The sequence below is a fragment of the Amia ocellicauda genome, chromosome 5 (genome assembly GCF_036373705.1).
Source record: "Amia ocellicauda isolate fAmiCal2 chromosome 5, fAmiCal2.hap1, whole genome shotgun sequence".
Lineage (NCBI taxonomy): Eukaryota > Metazoa > Chordata > Actinopteri > Amiiformes > Amiidae > Amia > Amia ocellicauda.
In genome coordinates, this window is record NC_089854.1 from 38,126,825 (window position 1) to 38,151,949 (window position 25,125).

The 25,125-nt window shown below is 38.6% G+C and overlaps 1 protein-coding gene across 5 annotated transcripts; it reads right to left on the minus strand.

Annotated features, from left to right (window-relative positions):
• Positions 1-757: 757 nt before the first annotated feature.
• On the minus strand, positions 758-25,032 carry fbxo18 (F-box DNA helicase 1). 5 transcript variants are annotated; one of them, XM_066705113.1, is made up of 22 exons: positions 24,804-25,032; positions 23,332-23,426; positions 22,816-22,965; positions 19,387-19,943; positions 18,760-18,890; positions 18,056-18,191; positions 15,344-15,534; positions 15,135-15,251; positions 14,324-14,424; positions 13,770-13,938; positions 13,286-13,508; positions 8,675-8,762; positions 8,393-8,479; positions 7,935-8,071; positions 6,827-6,923; positions 6,463-6,584; positions 5,479-5,554; positions 4,722-4,925; positions 4,340-4,465; positions 2,621-2,727; positions 1,960-2,094; positions 758-1,578 (listed from the first exon to the last, which is right to left on the minus strand). In XM_066705113.1, exons 2-22 carry the CDS (start codon positions 23,348-23,350, stop codon positions 1,411-1,413), a joined length of 3,141 nt encoding a protein of 1,046 aa, XP_066561210.1. In that variant the 5' UTR covers positions 23,351-23,426; positions 24,804-25,032; the 3' UTR covers positions 758-1,410. The 5 variants fall into 5 exon arrangements, with proteins under 5 accessions (XP_066561210.1, XP_066561211.1, XP_066561206.1 ...); XM_066705114.1 differs by having other exon boundaries at positions 14,324-14,439; positions 19,387-19,889; positions 24,804-25,012; XM_066705109.1 differs by having other exon boundaries at positions 14,324-14,439; positions 24,804-25,012.
• Between the last annotated feature and the right edge of the window lie 93 nt (positions 25,033-25,125).

Genomic DNA, 25,125 nt, shown 5'->3' on the forward strand with positions numbered 1-25,125 from the left:
AGGTTTTGGTTGAAAGCTGAGACTAAGTCCAACAGGAGACTGTAAGAGTGCCTTTTTATTCTAGTTCTCAGTAACAGAATACCATTTACTCTAAAGGAGAAAGCAAAAACTTATCTTTATTTATGTGAAGGTTTTTTTTGTTATACCATGAATCAAAAAATATATCCCAGTTTTGGTATTGAAAGAAGAGAGGAACATGAGTAGAACCATTAATGGTGGTAAAGAGGAGCAAGAATCAACACAAACCAACTGATGTTCAGAGAATAAAAATAAAAAAACTCCCCAAAATTTTCTTTCTGACATAAATCAGAAAGGTTCAGTGTCGGGATGCTGCAGAAAGGAAGAGTGAGAGGGGGAAAGACAAGTCTCTTCTGTAGTTGAAGTATTCACTCCCTTAATTTGAAATAGTTATTTTGGTAATGCATTAGTTAAAAAAATTATGTTAACTAAATAATACTTATTTACCAATAGTTGCTCAGTTTGTTAAACACTGATGGTAGAAACAGGGACTTTTCGTGTTTCCAAAGGGAGAAAATAAACCATAGGAATTTGGCCCAGGCAGGTTGTTTTTCATTTCGGTGTGTGTATTTTGAAAATGGTTCAATTTTCACCACTATAATGAATTTCAAATGTGCTGATGTGCTTGTGAAGGACACGTACGCTAGAATCATATTATTATTAATAACAAGATATGGAAGAATTCACATATATAGACACCAGCTACAGAGAAGAAAGAGCAGAGTTTCTGACAGTTGCATTAAGGTTTTTCTGAAGTACAGTACCATGTCCCAGAAGACTGAGAAAACTCACTGCACTGGTTTATTATATGGATTATTATACATGTACACTTCAAGAACATACATATGCATGTAAAGCAAAAACAAAATACATTTTTTTTCTGGATGAAGATAAATTACTCAAGATGGATTAAAAAAGGGGTCTTAAAACAAACCAACAAACAAAAAAACACAACAGTAAGCAGAGCTAAAAGTTGTAAGTAAACTGTATTTTTTTTAAAACCTGTATGGAAGTGTAAGATTTTTGAGCACAGGTAACTGAATCACAGGTAAGTGTATGTACATCAAAAATAAAGTTTTGTATAAAACCTTATACACCTTTTCATTGCCATAATGGGTTCCAGTTCCAAAATCCAGAAGAGCATGATTTTTGTGTACCGAAGTATATACCGGAAACAAATATGTATATATGAAAAATCGTATGACTGTTCAACATGTTAACACAATATTTGCAGAGGCTACAGCTTTGTTTGCAGTTTGATTTCATATATAAAAGTAAAATAAAATAAAGTTTCTCAGCCAAGGTGGCATTCAGAAACAAAAAGGCATAAAACCAAAGGGGTTCAGTCCAAATATTTCAAGTAATAAATCTGTGCTTTTACCGACATGGTCCTCAAAAGAGAGCAAGCAACAGGGCAATGTTTACTGGGAGGGCCACGTGTTCTTCTGTATAGGGCATCGATGTCACAAGATCGGGTGGGCCAATCAAATATGCCATGGGCCCCAGACGCTGCTCAACGCAAGTAGTACAAAAAGGTCCACCCGCATCTTCTCTGTCACTCTGCCACAATGGAAACCCAAAAGCAAAAAACAAAACAAGAAACATGAATTAAATGGATTAAGTGTGTGAAAACACAATTCTTTGTTAACTGGTGCTTAGCACAATCCTAGCAGAATATTGGCATATTTTGTCTACTGGAGCAAGCTGTGACAAATCTGGGAGAATTAGTCATCAGAAGAAGACCGCAATAAAGCACTACACGATGTTCAGAAGAATGATTTGTTAGGTTATAGAAAATACAAAAACACCCCCACTGGCAGATCTCAAAGTCAACCTAGCCAAAGGAACCATCACAATAAAAGCTCTCAGAGAATTTGCCCATAGGTCACAGTTAAAAAACAATTAGGAACCAAGGGTAAAGAATATAAAAGAAAGTCTTACATATTTGATAGGTATTTTCTGCATTGTGAGGACCGACTCCCCTCTCACGCTGTTCTGACACTCCCGCACAGTGCAGTCAGGGAGTCGGCCGTCCTGAAGGAGGTTACTGGTGAGTTCTGACCTCAGGAAGTACTCCTATAGTAACAAGTTGCAAAGGAGGAATGTTAGCCCATTGTGGATCAATGTGGCTAAGCATACATCAGAGGAGCAGTGATTCCTGCAGAAATTTGCATAGGCATGACTATCTGTAACTGAATTACTTATTCATTATTACTTTCCTTTTACCAAAATGTATTTGTTTGTTTTAATGTATTCATATCAGTACCAAAATGCCTTTACTAGAAAAAATGGCTAAGTTTGAAATATGTGCCTCAACAGGGATTTTGTCCCTGGGGCAGGACAGACAGTACACATACTGTGAATACCACAAACACCTGACACCAGCGCTCATCTGGCGCTCCGAGTACAGGTAATTAATCATTGACTCAATATTTCCTACTTACGCTTGTTGTACACAGTGACATTTCGAGCAGGCATGATCAGCAACTCCTTCTGCTACTGGGTTTGGTGTGAACGAATTCATTTCAAAAGCATTCATTCATGAAGGGTATTTGTTACATTTAAAACATGTGTTGTACTCCTGTGCCTGTTGCACACTCACCCCTGCTAGTGTGAGGATGTTCTCAATAGACTTGGTCAACACCAAGCTCTTCCTCGCCCGAGTCACTGCAACGTACAGCAAGTTCCACTCATCGTCAGGAACGGACCCTGAGGGCAAGAATTAGTAGGTGAACACAGACTTCCTTTACTGATTACCAGCCACAGTGAGTTCCTGTCTACTAAGCTTATCAGTGATCTGAGAAGCAGTTTTTAACACTCTGTAATCATGCCTACATCATCTTCTCATTTCCCTCACAAACATACACATATTTTACAGAGGCCAATATGAGGATATGGGCAAAATCCTAACATAGCTGCAGTTAACCCTGTCTTTCTGGTAATAAAGTAGGGATTTAGCACAAGCACAAGATGGATGAGGTGTATTTCAATAAAAACTTTCAGCTGGTGTCCCAGGGGGACACATCACGATTGAGATTTACCATCAAAATGCTTTCAAAGTGAAAAAACAGAGGATAATTTAATGTAAAAAATGAACACGCACTAAATGTGGGGCAGGGAGTCTCCTAAGCTCCCTCAGTGTTCCAGTGCTTCTTAGATGAAACTGAAGATGTAGGTCTGTAAAGCAAGATGGTTTGCTTTTTATTACAAAGGACTGTTTAATGTCTTTGACTGAAAGCAGGAGAGATTAAATTTTTAACCCCACTGAATGTAAAGCTGGTTTCAGAGACCACTTTGATCTTATCAAACAATCCTTTGTACTCTGGGCATGCATCGCCAACTAGCAACAGTATAAAAACAAGAATTCTCCACCATAAATCACTCCCATTGTTCGTGAAGTGGCGGTGTACACGTTCTCCTCCCTACCTATTCCAGCTTTACGATTGGCCTATGTCAACTTTTAGATTCAGTTGGTGGTGCCAACAGAACAGTTACATTCACATGGTGTGTGGCAGACCTTGCTCGACAGATATGTCTGTTTTGTTTTTCACAAAAGCATATGTTAACTGTTTTTCCAAATGCAGCACTGCGGTCAAAACACACAGCTCCACAAAGCAGGTACACTATCGACCTTCACTGTGCTAATATTTATGATTATTGCAGTTCACTTCACTTGCATTGACCTTGAGCTCTCATGGGTCCCAATGTGAAACACTTGCCTGTGCTGTAAGACTGTAGTTGTCTTTTGCACTGGGTCTATCTTTAGATCACCTCATAATAGACTCTTCTGTGCTCTGTTGCATACCTTATAACGGTATACCTCACTTTGCACAAGAGGTTCAATTCAGCTAAGCGAGGTCATAAATACATTGAATTAATGGAGATTTATAAATACAAAAACAACCATGAAAATGTGTTAAATTCTAATATAAATGTGTTGTTAATCAGAAAATTGTTTTGATTGACAATACAAAAAATAAACACATTCTGTTCCAATCAGGAAAATTATTTTAATAGAGGGGGAAACTTCAGATATTGTGCATTTTGGTCCCCTGAAACATTTTCTGAAACAGGTTGGCATTTAAATGGAAAAACAAACAAAAACAATTACAATCTGCAGTTATGTCATATTAAATAGGCATTTAACATTGATTTCTGGAGTGGTCTCAATTTTTTCGAGAGATGTTTATGTCCTATAGTACAATGTGTTCTTCAAAAGTGTTTTATTGTTATTTTTTGGCATGCATGTCAGCTGATGAAACAGAACCTGGCCACAGTGAGATGCACACCATTTCACAGCTGCTCTCATACGGACACCTACCATCACCGAATCTGGGCAGGCGCTGGAGATTGTGCCTTGCGCAGGGGATTTTGGTGAAGTCATCTGTGACTACCACAGTGTCAAATTCCAGTCCTTTGGCTTTGTGAACCGTTCCCATGATAAAATCTGTCAAATAATAAATAAATGTGATATGATAATGATAATATGATAATGATATATATAATGATATAATAATAATAACCACCTACAGAAACAAGTTAGAGTAGAGCTGCAAGCTTCAACATTGCAAGCAGCATCACGTTTGACCACCATCTTGTAAATTTTGACAAGCTGTCAGCTAAATTAACTTGAACATGCTGGGCACACTTTTTCTTAGCAAACTACTGAACTATAAATTATACTTTTTCTTCCATCTACTCACCTGCAAAAGCTTGGTCGGACACAGAGCACTCGAATATCCTTTTTATCAGCTCCGGGATACGAATGTTGTACTTTTCAACCAATGCAATCTTTCCCTCCAGTTCACAGTCCTCTGCTGTAGAAGCGTATTTCTTCAGTCCCTTGTAGCCTCCCAAAGAGTCTCGACAGAAATTCTTGATGAACTTGTCGACAATTTCTAGGTTTTCTACATAAGTAATTGAGCAGAAAATCCGATTGAGCTCACAAAGCTAATTATTTAATAAACACATTTTCTGATATCTAAGAATATAACTGAACATGCATTATTTAGAACAGAGGTGAACAACCTAAATTAAATCAGTGGGCTGCAAGTCTGGATGTCAAATAACTGCCTTGGCTGCAAGACCCCTTTTACCACAATTACAAGCCACAAATGCTACATTTTAATAAAAAATAGCAATATAATGCAATAAATACATATCAACAATGTATTTAGGGAATAACACATTGATACAAAATAAGCAGCCATCTTAAATATACTACTTCATTCCTTTTTTGTGTGGTGGTCGTGGGCCGTAAGTGGATGCACTTAGGCCTGCAGGTTGCCCACCACTGGTTTAGAACCATATTCAAATCCTGCAACTACTGACATGATCCGTAAAAATACTTGAATTGATGTGTTTTTTCCATTTGTTATCACTTTGGAAAAACAATTTTCTTTCGAGTAGCACCATGTATCTAGTTAAAAGTAGTTTATCTTCAAAATTAAGTAATCATACTTTGTTTGCGGTCTTGTTCAGGTTGCAGAAGAATCCAGATATCTAAAATCTTTCTAAGTCCAAAATGTTCAATGCCCTGCAGAGAAAATACAAACACCCAAGTGTGGTCAAGTATCTTCCTCAATTGGTTATTTATGTTCTATAGAAATAGCATTTCCTGTCTATTATATACAGTACTGTGCACAAGTTTTAGGCAGGTGTGTAAAAGAATGCTGTAAAGAAGAATTGATGCTGTTTTGAAGGCAAAGGGTGGTCACACAAAATACGGATTTGATTTAAATTTGTCTTCTGTTCACTCACTTTGCATTTAGTTAATTGATAAATGTAATCTATTAACATTTTTGAAAGCATTCTTACTTTACAGCATTTTTTCACACCTGCCTAAAACTTTTGCACAGTACTGTATATTCCAATCTATGAAAAATAACATTTCCCTTACAATTAATTTCTCAACCACAAGCGGTTTGTGACTAAGGAACACCACTTTCTTACAATAAGGCTGGCTGCTTCCAAAAAACTGCTTTTTCATATCTGAGAGATAGTTTTGACTAGAAAGTTGACAGCATGGGGTCACTGCAAGGTTGTGTGGGTCAATGCCACCCAACACAGAAATCCAGAAAATGGTCTTAGAATTCCAGCTACTGTATTTGAGAGCTTTAATGATACAAAAACAAAAAACAGGGTTGATTGACCATTTAGTTCAAACAGATGTTTACACAGTGGTGGGAAGATCTGAGGTAAATGCAAGTGTAATATGATCTATACAAGGTCTATGCCTGAGGACATATACCTACAAAAAATGATGGTGTATACATTAATGTTCTTCAACGCATAGGTTAACTACAAAAACTGATGGCATTCACACAAGTGAAAATAGTGCCATTTAAGAGACCCACATACTATTTCACTGCTTCACTTTAAACTCAAGAGGTTGGCAACCATACTGATTTCATAACGAAACAAATCAAACTTTATTGGACTTACTCCCACAATGTGAATTTTTGGGGGTGGATTGCTTTCCGTTACTCTCACAGCTTCATCAAACACGGTTGTGTTGGAGCGGCATAAGATTGCGACCTTCCCCTCTTTGTGTCCTGTGACGTTCCCTGTCCAGACAAGAAAAGGAAGGTGTGTGAAGCATGCCAAGAAAATGTTTCTCACTGAATACCAAACAAATGGAAGCTTGATTGTTTTAGGAATCAGCTCTGAGGAGGAGGAACAGGAGGAGGAAGAGGAACAAGATAGTCTTAGTTAATCAATTAATAAAAAAAAAACATTTCATTTGTAACTTATGAGAAATGTTTGACCACAGTATACTGAACATATTTCATATAAATAAGCCTCTTACCCTCCTGTCTTCCACCAACCAGAGTTTTCTTCACTTTTTTGCAAACATCTAGTATCGTGGCTCCAATGTAAGCTATTTCGGGGCCAAATCTAAAGCTCTAAGGGAAAAAAAGAATATATATATATATATATATATATATATATATATTTATATAAAAATAAAATAAAAAAATATGTTGGTCAAATGTCAAAGACTGACAATAACAAAGATCCACCCCAACCGTTTCTCCTTGCTAGTTCAGAAATGTCTACAGCACAGCTTCCCCTGCTTGGCAACAGCTAGCCAGCATCTACATTTGCAAACGCAGTTGTCATTTTGTTATGCCAACTATTAGCAACTGTATTCAATTTGGCTGTATTCAAAAGCTGCTTTAGGTTCCAGAAGCTTAGGCCAGGAATTAAGCTAATGTTGACATTCCAAGCAGCTACGGGAAGATGAAAGGATTACAAAAGCAGATCCGATCTTCTGCTATAGACGTTGCAAGTTGTAGTTTTGAAATCTCCTGCTGCAGATTATATATTGAAGTTTTCCTGGTTGCTACATCTAAGTTTTCTGCAAAGGTTTCCAAATTCTCCCAGTTTGGTATCCTGTAATGGTGGTTTTGAGTTTGACCTATCCAAGTGATTAAGATCTCTCTGCTTTGTTCTCTCCCTCGGGGTTGCCATGCTTTACACAAGTTTACACAAACACAAAATCTAACAAACGAAGAGTCATGGCTCTGACACAGTGGTTCATGCATAAACATCACAGGAGATTAAATTGGTTCAGCGTTTTTTCAATTTAATCAGCTGCAGTCAGCTTTACGCCATAAGAAGGGGGTGAGATCTACATAATTAGGGTGACCTTCAGAGCTGTACCAAATTACCATCCCCACCCACCCCATCAAAGTACCTGTTCATAACTGTTTCAACCAATTAAAATCAGTCACCTTCGAAAGGCTGAAATGGTCATGAATGGTTTATTGAATTGAACTGGTACAGGTGTGATTGGACGTGCTTGCCTTGACAACTGGGTGTGGATACAGGCTGAAAAGGGTGTGCTAATGTATTTAAACCCAAGTCTGGTATCTAAATAAAGCTCAACTCTGCAAACGAGAAGCAGCACTTACCTGTGTGAGGTAGTAAATGTGTGTGTGGGGCACTTCATGCAAGGCATTGATGGCACCTCTGAAGGTATAGATCTGCTGGTGAGGGTCTCCGACCAAGATTTTCCCACAAGACTGAGACAGCACGATATCCATGATGGCTGAAAACATAAACGTTAAAAAATGCATAGATATATTTTGTCACACTATGCAACATGCTTGCATCCTACATTAAGCTAATCTAGTTTAGGTATACTCTAAATTTGTAGAAATGTGGACAAGAACTTTTATTAAATGCATTCAACACTTGGCTTATGAAAACACAGTAATCGACAGGTTTCCAAATGCGAATCCTTGCTTTTTAATTCGCTTTGCCATGGTTTACTACACATCTCCTTACTTATCCTGTATTATGTTTTTAGCACGTTGAGAGCAAGAGCAAAAGTTTATAAGAGTACATGAGTTAATAAATATTTCAATACCTGGAGTGCAATCTTGAGCTTCGTCAATAAAGATAGCATCATATCTGTCAAGACGAGGTCTCTGGAGCTGCCAAAGTTTCAAATATCCTGGGGTGAAATAAAATTAAGAAATGGCTTTATCTTCTCCTTATCCACTTTCTCAAAAAAAAAACCTACAAGGTCTTATAAGAAAAGCCATGGGTTTTAAAGGGTTTTAAAGAAACAATAGACCAATACATAGCAACACCTGGTAATAACAAGGCTGGGCACACAAAGCCACAAATTCTCAAGATATTTATTTACCATCATGAGTCATGCAATGACCATTTTCCCTTGTTGGTTTTAATTGTTTCATCTTCTCCCAGATGTTAGCAGAATCATCTACAATTTTCTGTAAGATAAAGATAATAAATTAAATGAAATTAAAGATAATAAATTAAAGACAAATCATAGGTTTTCTTTTATTATTATTATTGATGATTACTGTCATTTTGAAGTTAATGTACACAATGCCCGTAATTCAGTAACACTATATACATCTCCACACTGTTTCAACAACGTGCTTTGTCATAACTTACTACATCCATATTTCTAATTCAGAGGCTTTTCCCATGTCAGTCATTATTCTATTTATATTACATTCAGATTAACAAGATGGGCAAACTTCTGCACTACTCAGATTCACACTCAAGTGACTTTTTATTGTTTAAAGACAGTAGAAATTGTATTTCTTCATCAGACTGTATCAACTGACGTTTCTTTCCGTTTTCTTTAATAAAAACTACAACCGAAGACACAACAATATGTCCACACGACAACTTATTAGCCAATCACATTACATCTGACGTCAATGGAAAACCACTGAACCTTCCTTGAACACAGTATTACATTTATCTAGCTGTTGCAGCATGTACAGTCACATCCAGCCTGGAGCTCAACCCTCATCTCAGGCACTTTTTCAGGAGCCCGATAAGCTGAATGAAAACTCACAATGCCAAAAGACGGAGACTGAACGCCATCCCAAGCCTCCTGAGTGTGAGCATAACGTTCCAGTACAATCACTCCACCGTTTTTGATCCCAGCACAGATTCAATCAAAACTCTGACCACCCACACACCTCTAAAAAATTCAGAATCTCATGGCAGGTTTTAATTTCATAACGGTTACTACCCTCTGGCAAACTAAATGGTACAGTGAAGTGATTTCCATTCTTGTAGAACTGGATTAAAGCCAAGGAATGGGTGGTATTACAGTGTACCGTGGTTTAGATGCAATATATACGGTGGCCCTGAAGTGCAAAACACAAATGCAAAAAAAACTACGCAATTGCAAAAAGAGAAACACAAAAACAAAAAGCAGAAGTTTTGCACTTCAGGGCCACCGTAACCATGGTATAGATACTGTTCTGCATACACTGCACCACAATTATCGTAATTAGAGTATACATGTAGAACTTTTTTGTAACATGAGAACTAAGGGTCTTGCATTGCTTTATAGATACAGTGAGGGAAAAAAGTATTTGATCCCCTGCTGATTTTGTACGTTTGCCCACTGACAAAGAAATGATCAGTCTATAATTTTAATGGTAGGTGTATTTTAACAGTGAGAGACAGAATAACAACAAAAAAATCCAGAAAAATGCATTTCAAGAAAGTTATAAATTGATTTGCATGTTAATGAGGGAAATAAGTATTTGATCCCCTATCAATCAGCAAGATTTCTGGCTCCTAGGTGTCTTTTATACAGGTAACGAGCTGAGATTAGGAGCACTCTCTTAAAGGGCGTGCTCCTAATCTCAGCTCGATACCTGTATAAAAGACACCTGTGCACAGAAGCAATCAATCAATCAGATTCCAAACTCTCCACCATGGCCAAGACCAAAGAGCTGTCCAAGGATGTCAGGGACAAGATTGTAGACCTACACAAGGCTGGAATGGGCTACAAGACCATCGCCAAGCAGCTTGGTGAGAAGGTGACAACAGTTGGTGCGATTATTCGCAAATGGATGAAACACAAAATAACTGTCAGTCTCCCTCGGTCTGGGGCTCCATGCAAAATCTCACCTCGTGGAGTTTCAATGATCATGAGAACGGTGAGGAATCAGCCCAGAACTACACGGGAGGATCCTGTTAATTATCTCAAGGCAGCTGGGACCATAGTCACCAAGAAAACAATTGGTAACACACTACGCCGTGAAGGACTGAAATCCTGCAGTGCCCCCAAGGTCCCCCTGCTCAAGAAAGCACATGTACAGGCCCGTCTGAAGTTTGCCAATGAACATCTGAATGATTCAGAGAACTGGGTGAAAGTGTTGTGGTCAGATGAGACCAAAATCGAGCTCATTGGCATCAACTCAACTCGCCGTGTTTGGAGGAGGAGGAATGACCCCAAGAACACCATCCCCACCGTCAAACATGGAGGTGGAAACATTATGCTTTGGGGGTGTTTTTCTGCTAAGGGGACAGGACAACTGCACCACATCAAAGGGACGATGGACGGGGCCATGTACCATCAAATCTTGGGTGAGAACCTCCTTCCCTCAGCCAGGGCATTGAAAATGGGTCGTGGATGGGTATTCCAGCATGACAATGACCCAAAACACACAGCCAAGGCAACAAAGGAGTGGCTCAAGAAGAAGCACATTAAGGTCCTGGAGTGGCCTAGCCAGTCTCCAGACCTTAATCCCATAGAAAATCTGTGGAGGGAGCTGAAGGTTCGAGTTGCCAAACGTCAGCCTCGAAACCTTAATGACTTGGAGAGGATCTGCAAAGAGGAGTGGGACAAAATCCCTCCTGAGATGTGAGCAAACCTGGTGGCCAACAACAAGAAACGTCTGACCTCTGTGATTGCCAACAAGGGTTTTGCCACCAAGTACTAAGTCGAAGGGGTCAAATACTTATTTCCCTCATTAACATGCAAATCAATTTATAACTTTTTTGAAATGCATTTTTCTGGATTTTTTTGTTGTTATTCTGTCTCTCACTGTTAAAATACACCTACCATTAAAATTATAGACTGATCATTTCTTTGTCAGTGGGCAAACGTACAAAATCAGCAGGGGATCAAATACTTTTTTCCCTCACTGTACAACTGGATTGATAGCATATTTATAAAATCCTATTCAGTGTAATAATTGCCAAGGAGTCTTCATTATTTTGGAATCTCACTGCTGACATTGGACATGCATTCCTAGTACTTGGCTCTCTCACTTCTTAAATCAACTCCCTTTCTGTTAACCTTCTACTGCACGCATTATGATATAAAAATAATAATACATTTTTTTCCATAATTATCTTATAGCAGGCCAGTGCTTTGTTTGGTCAAGCCACACCGGCTGTGTTGTCACTGGGCAGACAGATCCTCGGCATCTCTTCTATGCAAGACCAGACTCTACACTCTGTGAGGGCCTGCCCTTGCACTTGAGAACTCCTTTGTTTTCTTTGCACAAGCAGTGTGCAATCTCCATCTTGAAGTCCAGCAGACTGAGCCGAGTCTTCTGAGGGACCCCAAAGTCTCTGCAGTCTCTGCGGTAGAGGAGCCACCCTTTCACCATGGTGAAGTCTATCACATGGAACACCATTTCTTCAAACAGATTTTGGTGCGAAAGAGGGCAATAAGAGTCCATTACATCCACTCTCCCCCGTGCTTTGGTTGTAGACAGACCCAATGTTACTACAACTACCTCCTCCTCCTCCTTCTTCTTCTTCTTCTTCTTTTTGTCCCACCTCTTTTTGAGGTTTGGGTGATGTCTGCATAGGTGCTTAAGAGGGTAACTGGGAGGTTGTCAAAGCATTTCACTGCTTTGATGTTGATGCCATCATGCAAGGCTTTTTTCTTGTCATGAGTGCCACGTCCTTTGGCCTTTATCACCTTGTCTTCCAATGAGTGTTCATCTAGCAATATGATTCTCTCTCACAGTTCCCATGCTGTGGATCTCTGCTTTTTCAAGCTGTACTTGCAAATCAATACTGCATTACCAATTGTCATAGTAAAGCTAGTGGGACATGTGCACCGGTACAATGGAGACCAACTCCAAAACAGTCATAATGCTGAATGTTGCCATTCCACCAGTGCAGTGTTGCCATTTGGGAACACATACATTTTATTGATTTACAAAAATATATAATTTATGAAAACTTTTAAAAATGGTAAATATGACATCTTAACTTACATGGGATAATGTTTCCCATTTTCAAACAGGATAAAATCTTTAATTTAATTCACTTATTTGCTAGCTTCTGAAAGGCTGCAGTCTGTCAGAAATCACACTACACTACAGAAATGAAGTGCATGTCATAAAACTTAAAACACATAATTGTCTACTCTAATAGGGTGTTGCCATTTGGCAACACCATGCAGTAAAAGGTTTTAATTGTCAGCACCACAGCTTTGTGTTGGAATAGCGCTACAGAGTTAGTCATTAGCATTGTCTGCTTCCAATGAAGGAATGATAATTCAAGTCATGGCAAAATGTTTGATGATTTTTACAAAACTAAAAACTAAACCAAAATGTACTTTTAGAAACAGTTAGTCCACAGTGAGTCAAACAGCACATGTTCCACAGCTGCAGTAAGATGGACAGCTTCTCCCCTTGAATAAAGTGTTAACATGACAGCTCTTAAATAAAAAGACAAGGCCTGCAGCACAGAATTCTTCTGCTTTTGAGCAAATGATAAATGTTAATAATAATGAGGGTGACTTTCATTTCTGCTCTCTGCCTTTAAAGCTGCAATATTAAATAAGCTACCTAGTATAATAAACAAGTTGAGCATATATTTTATTCTCTAAAATATAGTAGACCTATACAGAATTAAGTTGCATGGTTTATACCGTGATATACTGGTACATAACTCAAGTAATGCACAGGTCTGCAGGAAAGCCATTTACAGCAATTGTGAAACGAGCATACGCTACCAGTTTTTCGGTAGGCTCCACTGGAACATTATGCCCATGCGTGTTTTTGTATCGCAGTGGCACATGGTCTGTGGTAATGTAGTCATCTGCAGAGGCGAAGAAGGTATTGAGAGTCTGAGTGACAAGCTTGGCTCTTGCAAAGCCGCCCCTGCCCTTTGGCAGAATCCAGGCCACTGTGAACGGACTCAGGCTACTGGTGTTCAGCTTCTTCATTCTCTGATACCTAGCGGCAAGAAATGACAGTCATTTGTGCATACATTGACAACAAAAGTTAAATGAAATCAACACACAATCATGCTCTCTTTTCCATGCAGGTACCCATCCTTAATCAACACATTGAAAAAGCTGGCTCTAATCACACAATTGCAAAACAAACATGTTCATAACTTAGTGTAGCATTAGGGTGTCTGGTAAATGTTTTATGAACAAATCTTAAACTACAGAAATTACTTCTAACCAGAAGGAAAGCATTGCTGTCACTCACTTGCTCCCAACTTCTCTGTAGGCCAAGGAGTGGATGGTCTTGCAGTCCACATTCTTAGGGAAGTCTTTTGAAGCCTGGACAGCAACTGACTTGTTAAAAGCAGCATACAGAAAACGCAGCTGAGGCCTTTGCTCGGCATATTTTATGAGAGTGGATGTCTTCCCAGTGCCTGAAACAGACAATGTCCAACTGTGCTTGAGACTTTTACTCAGGGTTTAAGTCTCTCACTGGGAATTACAAAGGAATTTGGTCTGTGCTCAATTTGGATGGTAAACACAGTAATGAAAATAAAAGCAGGCCCTGAAATAACCTCAAAGGAAATGCCTTGCCAAAGCAGTTTTTTATTTTGTTTAGGATTTCTCTAGATTTGGGTCACTTACAGTCCATATACACTGTTAATGAGATTAGGCTTGTGTTCAAAATGGGTTAAATGAGACGGCATGATTTGTAGATTGGGTGTAGCTTTTTATTTGTGGTTTGGGTCCTATTGTTAATAGTATTGTTATTATTATTATTGTTCAGGTATAAAATAACATACAGCTCTCCGCGTTTACCTGCAAATGCAATGATCTTGACAACGTGTCCAGAGTCAATATCGTGATTCAGTATCTGCTGCTGTTCATGAGTGAGATTAAGTTTTGCCACAGGAGTCACTCTGAAATCAACAAAGCTGAACAAATAAAGGCAGGAGACACTACGGTTAATTCACAATGTTCATGTTCCCTAAAGGTCATTTTCAGGTACCCATTTCTGCAACCAGAAATGTACCTTTTTAAAACATTATATAAAAGTGGTATCTGACAACTAAATATGCGATCTGATTCTTGAAATGTAAAACAAGCAATTGTTTTAATATAATTGAATTTATGCAAATTTATCTGAATCAGAGTCTCCCAAATCTGCCACACAGACCTCAAAACAAGACACTTTTAAGCACATCCAAAGACATGTGGTGCATACTGTGATATTGTAAACTCCACCCTCAATTGCTTTTTGTGAAAAAATGCATTCAAGACCACTACACAATCTGAAATATTCACTGTCTGTTTCAAAGTACAGTAAAACCAATTCAGATTAATGGAGGCCACACACTTATTCATCACACAGACATTTTTATGAGCTGTTAATGCATTTTTACATCACATGAGAATCTATCAAAATTATTTCTGCTTATTTTGCAGTTAAGTCTGAATACATTTAACCTTCTTATCCTCAAGTGTGAAATATTGTTCTTTAAGAAGCAGTAACTCTTTTCCCAAGTCTGCTTGTGAGGAAAATAAACGTGATCTGATCATAGCAAAATGGAAGCATTTTCAAACATAAAACTTGATTGCGGTTTGAAATACACACTCCTAAGATACTCACCTAGCCTGGTTAGGTGCACAGTTTCCATCTTCTTCCTTATTTTCAGTTTCCACAGTTTCAGAGGAGGTAGGACAGTTCTCCAGCAGATGAAGAACATAAAACAAATTGTAATGCAACCTGAAAATTGGAAACAATACAAAAATTATTATAAAGGAGTATATACACCGGGGATAAATGCATCCGAAGCTCTAGTCTTGGGCATAACCTACCTGGTGCTGATGTTAATTCCAATCTCCCTCATGGCAAAGAGTAGAGTTGCAATGCAGTACAGTGCCTCAGAGATCTCAGAGAGGGACAGCGAGGAACTTGGCCTCCTCAGGCAGGATACCAGGGTCTGGATGTCCTTCACAGTGTGCGACAGAAGCACCACGACAGTCAAGGCAGCCCAGGCATCTATGTGCTGAAAGCAAAGAGAAAGAGCTGCTTGAGGGCCCACATTGTTACTCAAAACCACCTGGAGTGTGCATACATGTACACATAGGTGGTTCACCTTAAAATATTACATCACATTAGCAATGTAACCAAGCTAGGTTGCGGACAACATGAACACACTAATAAATGCCTTGAGTTATCTGCTAGGTTCTTAGCATATGGAGGTGTTCGCTGCTTGATAGCTGGTGCTGACTTAAGGCCACTGAATTTAGTTGGTTTAATGGCTTGTTGATAAGAGCTTTTTGAAACTATTGGCAATCGGCAGAAATGAACGCCAATAAACAGACAATAGTTTTTTGGGGTTGTACGCTAATATCCTTGGTTATAGGGGATATACACAGCCTCTAGTGGTGAAATGAAAACCATCACTGACTCCCTCATGGAATTTATTGTCACATGTGACTTGGCTCAGTGTGCAGACTCTGCTTGGCTGGAACTTAAAATTGATGCTAGCTTAACAACTTCGGCTGAGAGAAGAGATACCTAAACAAGTTGTCAATAAAAGTTGTGACTGTAAAATCTGTAAATCAAACATTGATAACAAACAAAATAAAATGGAAGGTACTTTGTTTAAGACTCTGATAATATTATAAATAGCTACTTTGCACTTATATCCCCGAAAATCCGCACCCACACCAGTGGACATTTCAGAGCTTTCAGACAGCATAATTTTTTACCAATTAAAAACTATGTTTCGAAGGGGATTATACCATGTATTTGATCAGGAAGTACAATAAATATTATTTATGTCCCCTAAGTAGTTCAGTAGTGAAGAATAACAATCGCTGCCTTTAAAAATATTTTATATGAAGTTATTGTACACGCAAAGCAGCTGGGCATTTAAATCAGGGCATTACATTTTTGTTACATTTGGATCTTTTCTCATTCCTACCGAGTTATTTGCACAAGTCTTTTATTTGTAGATTCAAAGTTCTTTTTTGGAACCTGTTAATTTATATTAATTTATTTTTAATCATATTTATTTGTGTAAAGCAAGTGTGTGGATTACAAACATTAGGCGTTTGTGTACATGGTGACGGCCTTAAATGATTCCAGAATTTTCTAATGTTGCCTTGGTAATCCAGTTGTAAAATAACAGCAGCCGCCTATATTACTTGCAAATGCAACACGAAGATCTATAAAAAGTAATACATTCGTGGTGCAGTCACATTTATTTTATCTACATGCGTTTTTTGAGAAATAAGAAAGGAGTTCTACTAAACAAATCTACAAATGGAAAGCGTGAAATACTATCTTGTCTCTCTTTTAGCAGAGCCAGCATCCGCTATTGCTCAACCTGTGTGACAGTGAGGGTCGCAGGCAGCTCCGCCCTCATGCCACAGCTGACCACACTTCTGTGAGCCTCTCAGCGCTGCAGCTTTATTTTCATATCTACACATTCTACAGCCAGCAGTGGTATCTGAAAATAATTAAAGTGCCCAAAGTTTTTTATTACTGGAATTTCATTATGTGTAGTTTATTTTCATCAATGATCTAAAAAGGGTAATGTTGAGTTAATGTGTAATTTTATTAAAAAACTTTCCAATAAATTCATTCTTCATAACTCCCTATTTGTTTTTCCAATTTTCAGAATTTTGCAGAATTTAAATTGATCTATTTTAACGGTTGCAATTTTACATTGTGTGCTATATATTTTAAACAATATATTGATTTTATTGATAAAGAAAAATAATCAGCCGATTAATCGGAAATCAGCTTTTCCCCCCACCCTAATTATTGTTATCGGTATCGGTGTTGAAAATCCACTATTGGTCGACCTCTATTCGTTTCTGTTGGCCATAATCAAGCATAGGAGATGCTGATATCTCAAAGTACATTCATTCTTATAGACAAAAGCACTAAATACCAGGCCAGGCTGAATGTCAATGTAAATATGGCCAACACATTAACACTTAACTGCTAAAGGAAAATATCTGTATGTGACAATCCTGAAGAGATACAAGCTGGGAATTCTTTGTACAATGGATGGGAATTTAGACATATTTCACTGCTCGAATGTTGAAGCATTAATATTTTAGAATACTCAAACCTAATGTAGACAGTATAATTCTGCACTGAGAGAGTGACAAATCAAAGCATTGTTTATAGTCAAAAGTAAAAGTTAAAAAATATATATATATATATATACACACACACAATTTTGAACAGTTGGCATCAGTGAAATGCTTTTGGTAAGGCATGTGGCATTTACAGGTAGAAACAGGTACAGGTCCCTCTTGACTAACTCTCTCTTCCTGTTTGTAATGAAGGTGGTACACACAACATACATGTATACTTTACAATATATAGCAGACTAGAGACATGTAATATTTTCATCAGTATAAGTGCAGAATGCAGATTGATGGCCTTGCATACGCAGTAGTTGTTATCCACAGAAAAAGAGGAACAAGGTTTCCCAATATAAGAAGCAACAATAGTAATAGATGTGGAACTGTCAGACAAAATAAAACAAATCAATGAATTGTTACCTTGTTCTTTTTTTCTAATTCTGGTAATCTGAGTTTTATACACATCTCAGCCTGAGAGTACAAAGGGTGCTTTTTCAAACAACTGAGCACTCTGTCCGGTTGGGTGTTCCGACTGTGTTTATATGTTGACATGTACCTGTGAATAGAGAAAAAGGTTAAGACAGACAAGTAATATGCACTGTCCAGCCATTCACAGGGACAAGGCTAACCCTAAAGTGTAGTTCATAGGATCATTGTGGAACAAAAAGAAAAATGAAATGACTAAACCACTTAAAGAACAGATTTAAGACCATGTTTGCTTTATTTCCTCTCAGTTCCTCTCTATCTCCCAGTTCAAGTTAAAAAGGAGCAAACTGTTGCAACTGAGAGAGAATTAGGACCAAAATGGGTGCAACTAGGATGCATTTCCAGACAAAACACTTTCTTGAATAAAAATAAGTGCATGACTCACATAGAAATAAATTAAAACAATTGGCAGTCTGACATGCAGTGTGTGTATATATATATATATATATATATTTAAATATAAAAATAAACGTCTTCATTATTTTTTAGGGCAGGAGTTTAGCGTTAATCCCTGAAAATAATAGTGGTCAGCTACGGTTAGCTTTCTCAGTATCGGGCCTTGAACATGAAAAGTAATCTTATCAAAGGGACTCCCAGTCACACGTGTTTGTACTGGATAGTAATGGTTGACATCTTACTCGAGCAGGTTCAACAGACACAGGTTCTCATGGGCAGTGATTCCATTGTTCGAGAGGATTGCATTAGCCTTTTCCACTGCCTGGCGCATTCCTTTCCTGTACTGGTAGTAGAGCTTTTTCCATGGTACAAACTGTAGAAGTGGCAAGAAACATGAAAGAAAAAGGTAGGCCCATTTTATACACATACGATAACACACTGGTTCTTTGTGTCGGCGGCATTTCAGAACATGTATCGTCACCTTATGGGTCTCGAGAGACAGAAAGTTTTGGCTTAATTTGTTTGTTTCTTAATGTGTGGCTTTCTTCTACTCGTGAATGTAATCACTATCAAGTACAGGTTTGTGACTTGCCATTAGCATGTGGGTAAATGTTTTGATTTAATTGGGCCCTCAGTCTGCGCAAAAAGCAATAGAGCAAAGATTTGATAGTTAATACAACATGGTAAAATATACCTTCAATTGTAAATGTTAATACTGCCTTGAGAAAGAAATTATATGACTGAATTTAATACTTTGGAAAACTTTATCATTTTCACCTGAAACTGGTGAAGTATTACACTTCTTCACTCAAGCATCAGACACTCAAATGAAATTAGAAAAAGACAATCTGATACTTCAGAAATCTCACCAATGGGTCGAGTACTATGGTTCTCCAGTAATGGCAGACCAGGCTGATGTGCAGAAAGAGGTCCTCGGCAGGAAGGTGTTGGAAAATAACCATCAGAATCTCCTCAGGTAGGTTTGTAATGTGTCCACAAGGCTCCTGTTTACAATTGCTGCTCCCCAGGAGTCCATAACAGGCATCAGGGAAAACATCTACAGGTATGTCCTCCTCCTCCTGCTTAGGAGGACAATGTTCAAGGTGACCAGGGGCCATGTGCTCTTGCTTGGGCAGCCAAGTCCAATCGCTGCAGCCGCCACCCGGAGAATCCTTCCCCAGACAGTCTGAGGAGCGCTTCCGGCTGCATCTCAGACCAGGCTCTACGACAGCCGACTCCTCCTCAAATTCTTCCGAGAAGAAGTTGTCGGGGACGTAATCCCACTTCTCCTCTTCAGTGACAGCTTCTCCATCAGCACCCTCCTCCATCTTCACAAACTCGGCCATCTTTTGAGGGCTCACCTTGCAGCGACCTGTGACAGGGAAGTACTCAGTAATGCCAGTCTGGTTCAAGCGGACATTTGACCCTATGTGAATGGAGAAGAAAATAAATAAATACATTTAAAATATGTAACAGATATATGAGCTCATCAGTATGTTTTTAAAAGGCATGCGTTTATAACGAAAAGATTGTAACGCTGTTATAAGACTGAAATAAAGAGTGTTTTAACAAAGGAAGCAGCTGAGATTTCTTTTTTTATTGTGATAGCAACATCAAAGTCTAGAACAAAAGGTGCACATTATAATAATGTACACTATATATATTTGTTTTCCCCATTAGTGCTTTGTATATTTTTTTAATTAAGTCTATTTTACTATATTCTCTCCAGTTTGGTGAAATGCTGCAACTCTGGCTTTGTGTCCGCAGCAAGTGGCTAATATTCTCATAAAACTATAAATATATTGCTTATTTGTTTGGGCAAGACTTCAGAGTCATAAGAACTTAAATTAGAGTAATGAGGTATGGGAAAACTACAAAACAGTTACAGAACTTGTAAACTACAAAACTGGGAAATTATCATCTCACTGAACACATCTTAAAAAAAAAAGAAGAAGAATCGGCATAAATTATTGATTTGGATGATAATTTCTCAACAGAAATGCAACAGATATTCCTGCAGGACTTTAGAACACATTATGTTAACAGTTAATTTTGGGTTGTAAATAAGTGCAGCCTGATTAACGCCTTAAGTGAGATCCTATGACATGTAAAGTAAAAGACAGCAACTGATCTATAACAGTGGTGGGCAACTCATGGCCCAAAGTGCACCCACTGATTAATTTAGGTTGACCACCACTGTTTTATAGCTAATGAATATTACCTATGGGTTTCAAATGGAAAAAGAAATGATACCAATAACCAAACAATTTGCTTGTGTGCACTAGTGGTGTAAAATACTTGTCTGTTGACTTTTAACTATTATAGAAATTGAGTTCATGGTTAATTAAAAACATAATACACACATAACAAATCAGGGTATTTAGACACTATACATGAAACCCAAGTGTTACCTTACCTTTCATCAATGTCTCTCTTTGAATACTCTAGACAGTGTGACACTTCAGTAGTGTACTGCCCTCTGCTGTTGTACAGAAGTCCTGATCTGACAGAGTATTTATCCAATATGACCGGGATGGCGAACCCGGTCTACTCTAAACTGATCGGCACTTTAGAAACCAGTCCGTATATTTGCCAGTGCCGGCGCCGCCCCCAAGTCATTGCGCAGCGCTCACGTTATTTTCCCAATATTCATGTTTTAGGTCGGGTTGTTGTGCGCAGATTTTCGCAGTTATGCGCAGAACTGCAGAATTCTCCTCTCCCATTGGTGGAGCTGCGCAGATCCGCGCAGAACTGCGCAAATCTGCACTTCACGGACGAGATGTTAATGTTATTTTATGCCAGTTTACGCTGCGGTGCGGCACTGCGACCGGGAGGAAGATGACAAAAACTGTAAGTGTGTCCTGTTTGATTCATTGTGGTCAGCAATGGACGTATTTTGCATTTTGTTTACAGTTATCTCCTGTATCAAATGGAGAAATGGTCACACATTCATATTTAACACTCCGACTATTTAAAAACTTCATAAAGTTGCAAAAAGTTCTCAAAAATAAATAAATTATGCCTTTGATTGTAGAGTACATTGCACATTCATTCTAACGGTAGATTGATAACACTGCTATATTTTTTTTCTTAAAACATAAGTGCCACACAATGTATATGAATCTACCCGTTTTTTTATTTTACAAAATGTAAAAGCAGTAGATATTAAGTAAATATACACTGAAAAAAACGAAGGCACATTGGTAATGATTGAGTACATGTGCAAACACCACAAAACAATATGTGAGGGTTACTAATGCAGCCAAATGAACAAACTTCTGCTTCTTGTATGTAATGGCAGGGCAATGGGAGAACCTGTGGGACTTTGTTTTGGGGGGTAGATGTGATTTTAATGGGGGTTTTAAATGTACTTTAGCATTATAATCCTCAAACTTAATGCGTGATGAAATGTGATTCATGCATTTTACTGCACTGTAGCAATACTGCAACATTTAAATGATGTATTCATTGTATGATGCACTTATTCTTTAATGTTGTGACATGCTTTAGCATGGTGTTCCACTATATATAATTAAGATTGATTGATTTCATTTGAATGAGGATTATAGATTCTCATTGTCCAAAATAAAAAGGGACATGTTCCAAAAATGACCGAGCTAGTGAAGTGCTATTACTATTGCGTTTTTATATTTGTAAATTGACAATAATCTGTGAGCAAAAATGGAACCTGCATATTTATAATCTTTTTTGGGAAGAATATGTGCCTCGCTTCATTCAGCGTCATATTCTGCAGCAGACTCCCATTAGCAGACTGGAGCTGCACTTGCTCTCCGGACTACAGAGGGATAAGGGGGGGGGAGGTTGGCAGTGGATGCAGGTGGCAGGTGGGTGGGATGGTTCCCTCTGTCCATTCTTTTTAGATTTTTCTGTATTGTGGTTTGTTTTGTTAGCATGTTTGCTTAATAACTTAATTACAACACAAAAATATAAATATTGGTTATAAAAAAGCTGTTTAGCCCCTGTATAAACTTTTATATCCCTAATTTATCATTAGCACCCTTTGGCACTTTGGGCATTCCAGCCAAAAAAGGTTCACCATCCCTGCAATATGCTTTGTAATCTTTGAAACTCATCTATCAAAATAATCAAATGGTGTTATGAATAGAGAAACAAGTGAGACCAGTAACACTTTCAGAATGTTTTTTTTTTCTAATTAGAGTAATTTATATGTAATTCACTTCCAAATTGCTTTCCTGAGTGAATTATACCAAATTATAAATGTTCCCCCCATGGCATTATTGCAGTGTGCCGTTCTGTACACGTTTACAGTGCCATACCTCTCTGCCTTCTCTGGGTTGCAGTCCTTGGGTAGAGCCCCCTGTTTAAATCCTTACTGGTGCGACAGACAGCGAATGGCTGGGAGAGCGAGGGACTGTGACAAAGGGCCTCACAGTCATGAGCATTCAGATGTCTTCTTTTGGCCTTCCCTGCACACCAAGAAACAAGGACAAGTAAGAAACACTGCTCAAAAATGCACTGCAAGACTACAGTGCAGACTATACCTGAACACTGCTTCAATTTTCAGTACTGTTATCGGTAACTGACAAATCTGCTGTTGAAAATATATTATTTTATTTTATTTCCACATATACATATTTAAGTATTGTGTGAAATGAAAAAGGTTGGATCCCAAGAGATGAATACATACTGCAATGAAATAAACAAAAAAAGAGAGAGGGAAAGAAGCTCATCTTCACAGAAAAGAGTCAATCAATAATGTTTAAGCAGATACATTTCATAATGGAAAACATTACCAGGAAATTAAAACATTTTAAAAACTGTTGTGGACCTACCTCTGGTTGCTGTCTCCATGGCATGTCATAACCAGAACACCACTGCAGCTCACATTGATATCTGACCAAAAAGGGTAAGTAAATGTTGTTGATGCCTGTAAAGTGAGAGACCTCAGATTAACTTCAAATTGACATGGTTTACATGAATTGGCATTTAACTGACTCATGGTCCATTTCAGCTATACTCTGATATAGCAAAAGTAAGCTTAGGCTATAGTATTATAATTATACATGTATGATCAAAGTAACATACACTATACTGTACAGTATACACAATATTACAAAGGGCTACATTACCACAAAAATGCATTGAGCAACACATTAAACATGGGGGTGTGCTTTCTATGACAGACACGTATTGCTTCCAGCAGAAAATGTAAACAGGAAACTTGCACATGCGTTGGGTAGGATAACATAAAGCTGGAAAGGGGGCAAGTAGTTATTATAATTATTTGACAACAGGTGCATTTGTCTAGGCAAGTATGTTAATGTTTTGTACTGATTTACATTGTCTAGGTATACGTCATCCACGTCGGATATCTGCATGTGCATCTTTGTCGAATAATAACACTATCGTTTAATATTAATATGCACGTGTTGCGTTTACAGTACGGATTGCCTAATTATTAGTGTACATTGAATTTGATTCCACGTAGAAAGTTTTCCTACATTTGATTACGAAGTTCTCCGGGAAGTGTAATCAAACGCATCACGAACACAGCGTTTCCGAGACGAGCTACTGGCTCTCAGTGGACTTCATCACCACGACGCTCGATTCCCACACAAGACATCCAAGTCCATGCACAGCGTAGGAGGCTAACTAGGCCTACAAACAAGATTTTTAGCCCTGGGTGGTTTTCAACGACCAGAAACAGGAGTTAGTGATGTCGTTGATGTTGTTGTTATACATTTAACTCAAGATCTAGCGCGTATCTTGTAATGTTTTAGTTTTTTATTCCATACAGATCTACCCTGCGCAACTCAATCTGCAAGTGGACTAATGGACACAGATCAAAATGGCTCTTGAATGCTATTGAAAAATCTACATTAATCCTACCGATATAGTTCCAGTTCTGCACCAAACAAAATACAGACACCCAATCGCTTCCCTTTGCAAAGGACGCTACACCGTCCAGTAATAACGGCTGTTATCTGACCCGCCACCACAGATCCATGACTAGAAGATCTGCGGTGCCACTTTAGGATATATCCAGCTGCGCAGACTTGTCGGGTTGGTGTAGCGCAGATTTACGCAGTTCTGCGCTGCCCCACCAACGGGATCGGTGACATCCTGCAGATCTGCGCACAACTGCCGAAGTCTGCGCCACAAGAAGGCGACCAGTGTCCACGACCGACGTCTGTGTAACGCAGCCGGAACAGACTTCAGACGCAGACGTGCACCGCTGCCACGGGTACAAGCGTGGACATCTGCGACACACGAACACCATCACACATCCACTATCTAAACTTACACACAGGATCTCTGTTCAAAATCTGAGCATCGTCTCAAGGGCAGCTGCACTGCAGCAGACCCGTCTTCACAACAACAGAAGAGCATCAGTTGACACAGAGCGACCCGCACAGGCCAGGACCGCACCGCACGACAGCGCCACCTGCGCGTCCGGGGTGTAAATGACACCACCGCCTTCGAGGCGTAATTTTTCACGATTATGGTATGTTATACTAGATATGGTAATGTAATACACCGTGAAAATGTTCATTTATTTTACTTGTTAAGAGAGGACTTAATTAAAGTGAAAACATGCCATAAATTCATATGAACATTGCTATTTG

Coding starts and splice junctions, on each gene's coding strand:
- fbxo18 (XM_066705109.1), bottom strand. Junction 14,440..15,134: donor TGTGCACCTAACCAGGCTAG/GTGAGTATCTTA, acceptor TTATTTGTTCAG/CTTTGTTGATTTCAGAGTGA. Junction 2,728..4,339: donor CCTGCCCAGATTCGGTGATG/GTAGGTGTCCGT, acceptor TCTTGCCCTCAG/GGTCCGTTCCTGACGATGAG.